Source organism: Cryptomeria japonica, chromosome 1 (genome assembly GCF_030272615.1).
Source record: "Cryptomeria japonica chromosome 1, Sugi_1.0, whole genome shotgun sequence".
Taxonomy (NCBI): domain Eukaryota; kingdom Viridiplantae; phylum Streptophyta; class Pinopsida; order Cupressales; family Cupressaceae; genus Cryptomeria; species Cryptomeria japonica.
Window position 1 is genome coordinate 150853480 of NC_081405.1, and position 8150 is coordinate 150861629.

The 8150-nt window shown below is 30.1% G+C and overlaps 1 protein-coding gene across 2 annotated transcripts; it reads right to left on the reverse strand.

Moving 5' to 3' along the window:
- Positions 1-890: 890 nt before the first annotated feature.
- LOC131079735 (putative anthocyanidin reductase) lies at positions 891-2829 on the reverse strand. 2 transcript variants are annotated; one of them, XM_058017774.2, is made up of 6 exons: positions 2640-2829; positions 2380-2546; positions 2061-2276; positions 1717-1876; positions 1298-1514; positions 891-1200 (listed from the first exon to the last, which is right to left on the reverse strand). In XM_058017774.2, exons 1-6 carry the CDS (start codon positions 2749-2751, stop codon positions 1047-1049), a joined length of 1026 nt encoding a protein of 341 aa, XP_057873757.2. In that variant the 5' UTR covers positions 2752-2829; the 3' UTR covers positions 891-1046. The 2 variants fall into 2 exon arrangements, with proteins under 2 accessions (XP_057873757.2, XP_057873758.2); XM_058017775.2 differs by having other exon boundaries at positions 899-1200; positions 1298-1367.
- Positions 2830-8150: the final 5321 nt, after the last annotated feature.

Here is an 8150-nt window from a genome sequence, read left to right on the forward strand (position 1 = left end):
ATTATTATCTATACTTGTTAACTATTATATGTAAAAGAAATTAATCAAAGTATAAAAAGAATTTATAATCACTTTAATGATAAAATAACTAACATTATTGATCAAATACCATGTGAGCTATACTCCAATGATAATCCACTACTTTCTAACTTCAATACTGAAGTATTAATGCAATTTAAATTTAAACACAATAAATTAAAAACATTCTTCTAAAAAATAATATATACCTTACTTAATTTACAAAACAATAGATTACAATATTTAAAAAAAAATGCTAATCACTAGGGGAAGACCACCAATAGATAACATAGTTCCAATAACCGTCACCTTATTGTCATGTTGACCCCCCAATGTCCGTCATAGTGAAAACACCAATAATAAATTTGTTTTGTACAAATAGCTGATCATTTTTTGTAATTAATTGGCCCATTTGTGCACAACTATTGGAACATTTGTCCTATTTGTGTACCACTATTGGAACATTTGTGCACCACTATTGGGACATTTGTCAACAAGTACTAGCGATTTTGAGTTGATGGTTACTGGAACATCTTTAGTTAGGTATCAGGGGACAATTTAAAATGTGTACTTTTTGACCTTTGTGCGCATAATTGATTCCACAACGTGCATCATTTCTACCCAGAACCCAGATCAATAGCTATATGCAGTTAAGTCATATACGAAAACAACTAAAAACAAAATCAAAATCCAATGTTCCATTTAGGATCTGTGGCTGTGCAAAATTACGTATAACGACTACGGTAAACAGTTTCCAAATGCTCTAAGTAGGTGTGACAAAATATCTCACATATAATAACTTTTTAAGAAAACTTCTGGTTGACGGCCATGATCAACCATCAAATTGAAGCCAAAATGTTTAGGCACACACATTTAAAAAGAAGCAATTAAACTATATTAAATAAACCAATCATACTTGAAAGCACTACATATCTTATCATGGCCATAAATTACCCTGACTAAGCCATTAAATGGTACTGACTAAGTCATTATTATTATATGTCTAGACTCACAGTAACATGTGATAATCACTGTGAAGTCAGCAAGCCCAGCTTTTTGTAAGACTCGATGCAATCATTATAAATATCTTCAATCCCATGCTTGAAAGTGAAGCCCAAATCCTTGAGCTTTTCAGACTCGAAATGTGTGTTTATAAGAAAAGAGATATCCACATCCTGCGACCTGAATTGAAGCGTGTCAAATCATGCAGTAGAAACAGATATAAACATAAGCCATGTGAAAGTAAAAATATAATACTAGGGCTGTCTAAAATTCTTACATGTTTATTATCTTGAGATCTGGATAACGTTTTGTTATGAATCGCTCCAGCTCCTCAACAGAGAGTGTATCTGCAGAGCACAAGTATCTCCCTTGAGCTGCGGGCTCCTCCATCAAAAATATGTGCGCGTTGCAAACGTCATTTATATGGACTACTGGAAATGTCCCAAAGGCCGAGAAAATGGACCTTGCAACGCTGTTAAGAATTTCCTTGTTGCCTTAAAAGTTATTAAGAAAACATACAATCAAAAGATTAGATTGTCACAATCTAATTATATTTAAAATGCTTTGGATAACATTAAGATGTTAATATAAAAACTCTCACAATCGAACGTCAACAATTAACATAAAACTATATAATCTGAAAAGAACGATAATTATTTGTTGAGTGAAGATTAGGGTAGCAGATTTGAGAAGGACCTGGTAGAAAGAATAAGAGTGCGTGAAGGCTGCTGGAGATGTAGGGAGTGATGAAAGGTCCTCCCACAGCGGATGGCCCAATTGTCACAACATCTAAATTGTGCTCTGCTGCGAAGCTCCAAGCTGTCTGCTCTGCCAATGTCTTTGACACGAAGTAGGGCTGTTGTGTTCAATACATATAAAGATTTCACATTAGAAAGCAACTTGAAAATTTATATATCAAAGTCATTGGAAATTAGGTGATTCAGACAATACCCAGATGGAATATTAGGCAGTACCCTAATAGAAAATTGTTGTAAGTAGATTAGATCTAATGAAACCCATTTAAACAATTTGGACAATACCCAAATCGGAAATTGTTGTTTGTTGGAGCGAAAGTGATTGACAGGGCTCCAAAAAGACTCCACAGAGCAGGGATTGTTGTTCATCTTTCCCTCCTCATTCAGTGGTGACATGGCACAGGATGACGAAGTGAAAACTACTCGCTTCACTGTTTTTGCTTTCACACACGACTTCAACACATTGATTGTTCCCTGAATCGCAACTCCCACAACCTCATTCTGCTCATAAACACATTGCAACAAAAGAAAAACCCAACTAATATTATTCACCATATGCAGCTCTGAATTGAAATGTAAGAATGAACAGTGTTTCAGTCTTTACCTCGGGATCTTTCGAGCCAAAGTCCATCGGAGATGCAACTAAGTAGACACCTTGGCAGCCCGAAATGGGTGAATCAAAGCTGCCTTCCACCCGCAGATCTGCATTGAAGAGCTTGAGCCTTTCATGGGCACCAGGAAGTTGTTGTAAATAATGTATGTCCTCATTTCCTGCAAATGGTCCAATTTTATTTTCAGAAAAAAATACGCCTTATATCCAATTTATGAGTACAAACCTTAAAAGAATGGCGATAATGGGTATACCAGATGTAGGAAGAACTGTTGCATGGACATAAAAGCCTCTGTTGAGAAGAGAGTTGACGAGGGAGGAGCCAATGAAGCCATCTCCACCAACTACGCAAAACTTTCCTTCCATTTCCTACCACTCTGGTATCTGTCACTTACTTTTTCAAATGGGTGAAATTTGTTTGTATCTTTTTGAGCATTAAGCAAATACAGAAAGCCTCTCAGGGTATTAAACAGAGGTGACATAATAAAATATGATGTTGATAGGGATAATTAATGCAGAGATAGGGATACGGAAAAATCCTAACTCACTCAATTTCACTGTCCCCAATAGAATCTATCTTAATTCCACCAACTATTCAAACAAAATATATAATTAACGAAGTTGGAGGCAGTCATATAGTCAAAACTCTAAACAGTTATTACATTCACATCTTGAAATCTAACTAAACATTCATAGTGTAACTAAACATGTTGTCTTGCAATGCACTTATATTGCTAATAGTTTACATGAGCGTATTTTATAGTGCCACTTACTTCTACCATTGGCAATTCCTCTTACCACATTGGCAGAAGTGAGACAATTGGGGTTATACTATTTGCAGAGTTGTTGTGATTCTTGCAGCAATTAGTTGTAATTTATATTCCCTAGTATCAGCTGCTAGAGACTTTTATCTACAGCTAAGCACTTGAGCTAGAGTTTGAGATCTGCACCTTTTTAACTCTTTGTCCATTTAGCAAATAGCTATAGATTCGTCAAAAGATAGACATTATCTTCGGACATATTCGGAGCTAAAACGAAATATGTCGCATAGTTTCAAACAGCAGGGTAAACAACTTGGTTAGCGCAACAGCCAGAGTAATGTTTGTAATTTACTGCCTAGCACGCATGTATATAAAAAACATTCTACAAACCCTAGCCTTACGCAATTAGCGTGAAACATTACCTACTGTTAGAAAGCCATTTCGATTCAACATAATAGCAAAATCAGAATCTAGAGTACAGTGGTTCCATTGAGTGGACTGCATGATTTTCTCAGCAGCTTCTTCTTAGATTTTTCGATAGCAATTTGCAGATAGCCAATCCTGCGGAGCATGAAATTTGCAACTTTAGAAGAAGAAGAAGAAAAATTTTTAACGTCGAGACTAACAAAAGCTTATGGGATAAACCATCAAATCAAATTAGCTTCTACAATTCCAATCTCTTCTTATGTAAGGTGATGCTGCACCCCCAGTTTCTCCACTAATCCCTCATTAAATAAATTATATCAAGAGTCAGCTGTCAAGATATTCCCATAACTGTTCCTGCTGTCCTCATGCATCAGATTCCAAAATGAAATGTTTTTCAGTTTTCATCTTTCTGAAGGTGCAAAAAATACACTCTTCTTCCCACACTTCTTTTGGCCTTTTCCAACACCCAGTTTCTAAATGAAGTTGATGAGAGTTAGTTCTAAGTTGAGCAATAAGAATTTTAGCTTTCCACGAAATATTAGCACCAATGTACATTTTTTTGATAAAGGTCAAAAGTGGGATTAAACTCATTGATATAATACTGCTTCTTTCTTCCTAGTCCTTTACCCCAAATGCACTTACAAAACTTATCCATCACAAAAGTCTTAATTTCTCATCGTGAAACAAACGTTCAAATATATATTCTATTTACTCATTCAAATATATGTTCCATTTAATAAATATCTATATTATAGTCTTTTCAGAAATTTGTACCTAATTTTACAAAAAAATAAATAAATTATAAAAACTCTTTACTAAAATAGATCCTTTCTTTAATGGTTGAATGTATTCTCCATACATGCATCCTTTGTATACAGCCAGTTGCTTCTATTTTACCATGGATTCTACGGGAGAAATGAATGCTCATTCACATGTCTCGCTGGCTCGTTGTATCCATACAGTTGTGAGAAAACATAATGACGTGTGTCTCAAAGTTTTCTAAGGTTACTAATTTACTTTATTTTTTACTTCAGCCGTACTGTCACTAGTTTTCTTTTTTGCAGTGTAAGTGTAAATGTTTAAACATATAATTGTTTTCTCTGCCACCACTCATTGTCTTAATTTAAAAAGAACATTGTTATTCAATCATTCTTTCTTATTATTTTTCCAATTCTTGTGATAGAAGTTGTCATTTAATATTCATACTTGCTGATTTAATGTTCAATTTTTGTACAACATTGTTTCAATAGTTGTAACTTTAAAGTTGTTATTGTTATGATGAGTACCAATAATTGAATGAAATATACCATTTGTTGTAAAAAGCAACCAATCATGTGATGCCACATCAACTGCACAAATATTGGGGCCCCTTTTGCATGTCTATTGGTCTCACTTTTTTGGGAGGTTGTTTTGGACACCTTGGCAAAAAGCATGTTGATGTGGCATCATATTTGATGATGTGGCACTGAAACCTTAGTTATAAGCAAGGAGTTGCCAAGTATTAGAGTGATTTGAAATTTTCATGTAGGATTTTGAGAAACCCAAAATTAAGGTGAATCATAGATTTCTAAAAAAATTGTTTAAATCATATACGACAGAAGAGAGTATTTTAATCACTCTATTTGTCCTTTCACATTTACTATTCAGAAGTAATGATTTATGAAGAAAAAAGCTTACAAATTACAACTACATTAGAATTTAGGCTTAGTTTTTATTTTTTTATTTTATGTTTAATTGTTTCATATAATTAGAATTTAAATCAATAAAAGAATTATAAAGTTTTCAAAATGAAATAAATAAGAATTATCTTTTGTATTGATATCTTTATTAATTTAAATTAAAAAGTAAATTACAAGTTTACAATAATATTATATTTACAAATTTGATTTTAGATTAAGATTATTTATAAGTTAATAATAAATTACATGATGAGTTAAAATTAATAGTATATAAAAATAATTAAAAGAATACAATTCTAAAATATTAGTTCAAGATTAGATTAAAAATTAAGTTTATTGTTATATTCTATTATTGAAATTTAAATTATGTACATCAAGTTATAACTATAACTATATAAAATTCAAATTATTTTACTATTTAATTTGATGTTTGAATAATGTCTAAATACATAAAAGAAATATCAAGTTTTGATGCATATATATAATTTATCTTATTATATTTAATTTAGTCTATAGATATATTTCAATGTTAGTTTTTTCCCTTGGTGTTGAACACACAATTTGTATAATTTAAATACAAATACCTAATTATGACACGAATTATGACATGAATTATGATAATATTCATATGCAAATACCTAATTATGACAATAACTACATTCCAACGAGCACCAAATGGTTTAGCCCATAATAATATATGTTGAATTTTTAAAATTATATAGGTATATTTGTAAAAGTTTTATAATATTTTTTTTATTAAATCTATTTTTATTAATTACTATATTTATATATGCATTATATTAAATTGGTATAAATTATGATTTAATAAAGAGATTTATTTTTTAATACATTATGAACAAACTAGGTAGATGTTAAAATAAAAAAAAATTATTTAAATTTCAAATTAATAAAGAAAAGTTTATTTTTCTATACAATACGAACAAGTAAAAATTAGGTAGATCTAACAAAAATAGAAGAGCCCACACAACTTTTACATTAAATCTGCTAAAATTTAATGACTGGCAAAAAAATAAAATTAAAAAATATTGTGTATAATTAAAAATAAAATAAAATTGACAGATTTACTCATAAAATTTAGGATTTAAGATAATAGTGAAACCTCCCACCGAAACCGCTTTTTTCGTAAATTCTGGAATACCAGTTATCATTAGAAAACCAACTATTGTGCCTGCATGCCTTACCTTCCAAGCTAGCAACGCACATGGCAGCAGTCTTTTGCGGCCCTGACATGCGCGCCTGTGCATGTGGGACTCTTCCTGTTGCTTCTCACCCTAATTATTTTTACTTCTTATATTTTAACCTTTTTTTTCACTGTCAGACAACTTGACAGAGATTATTTAGAATTCCAACAGACAATATTCCAACGTTTTCCTCAAATGAACGGCTGAGAGAGAGCCAAAATAAAAAATGGCATTAAATAATAAATTCTCTGTAATTCACAGTTAATTTGATTTTTCGGACCTATTAGTTATGATCTAGCTTTAATAATTAATATTGGGTATTATTACAGTTAAAAATGTAGAAAACCTTTAATACATGTAATTTTAGTTATATTAATATTATATTTTTCAATATAGTAATTAACTAGAATATTTTGAAGAGAATTTATTAAAGATGGTTATTTAAAAAATTAATAATTACAAAGTAATTTTTAATTTTGGATATGAAAGATGAAATTTATAAATTAATTTAATCAATTTTTTAATGAAAATTACTCTTACTTTATTTTCAATCTTGTAGTCATCTACATTTTATAGAAATCTAATGATTGCACTCCTTAAAATTTGTTAAAACTGTTACTAATTTTGTTTACATCCAAGAACACAAGAAACTCGTCTCTTATTATTTAAATGAGTAAAAGAGCTACATAATTCAAACTAATTTTGTTTACATCCAAGAAAACAAGAAACTAGTCCTCCAGACTCATTTTTAGACTTGCCCTTTCCAATGTCAAATTTAAACATAACAAAATATTACAATGGCAAAAAAAAGGAAAATGTGAAAACATTGAACAAGAAACGAATCCCACACCCACATGTTTAGACATACTCTTTCCATACAAAATTTAAACAAAACAAAAGGTTACAATAACAAAAAAAAGGTAAAATGGTTGAACTAGAAACTAATCCAACACTTATATTTAGACATTTTCTTTTCCATGCCAAATCTAAAACAAGAGATGCATGGCCTCAAGTTTGTGCCAATAGTGTGATTATTTGTATTAATTCATAAATTTAGTTAATGCTACTAAAAAATTGGGTTGAGACTAAGCACGATTTGCTTACTACTTTGTTCAAAATCACTACTTTTTTCAAATAGGCCAGAGATTAGGGAATATTTTTTTTTTAATAAGTTTTTTACTTTTGAGGATCAAAATCCCAAAAGATGATACAAGAGTAAAAGTATACAAATATGACAAAAAAATTAGAGTACAAATATAACTAAAATAATATAATATATTAAAAAATATAATGAAAAAATTCATATGTCAATGGTGGATGAATTGAAATTAACAAAATAATTCTCTTTCATCTAATTTAGTTTTGATCAAGAAAAATAATAATTGTAAATTGTTAAATTGTAAGTAAAAATAACTTTTAAATTAAATTATTTTACCACCATATTATATCTATAACACTATTTACTTCACATTCAAGAAACTAATAAGGTTAACAATTTAAACACAAAATTTGAAGCATTACAACTTTTTTATAAAAAATAAATGAAAAATTATTTTTGAAATATAACAATTTCTAAAAGCAAGCAATAAATTAAAATAAAATAAATTCAAGATATGACATATACAATAGTGATATGTCATTCATTTCATAACTACAATTGACATTTGATTGACGAATTAAATGCTTTAATTGACATC

What these genes read in the sequence shown, in the direction of transcription:
- LOC131079735 (XM_058017774.2), bottom strand. Translation starts at nt 2,751, where the DNA reads ATGGAAGGAAAGTTTTGCGTAGTTGGTGGAGATGGCTTCATTGGCTCC. An exon ending in AACAGTTCTTCCTACATCTG is followed by an intron (nt 2,547 to 2,639) that starts GTATACCCATTA and finishes GACCATTTGCAG; the next exon opens with GAAATGAGGACATACATTAT. An exon ending in AACAACAATTTCCGATTTGG is followed by an intron (nt 1,877 to 2,060) that starts GTATTGTCCAAA and finishes TGAACACAACAG; the next exon opens with CCCTACTTCGTGTCAAAGAC.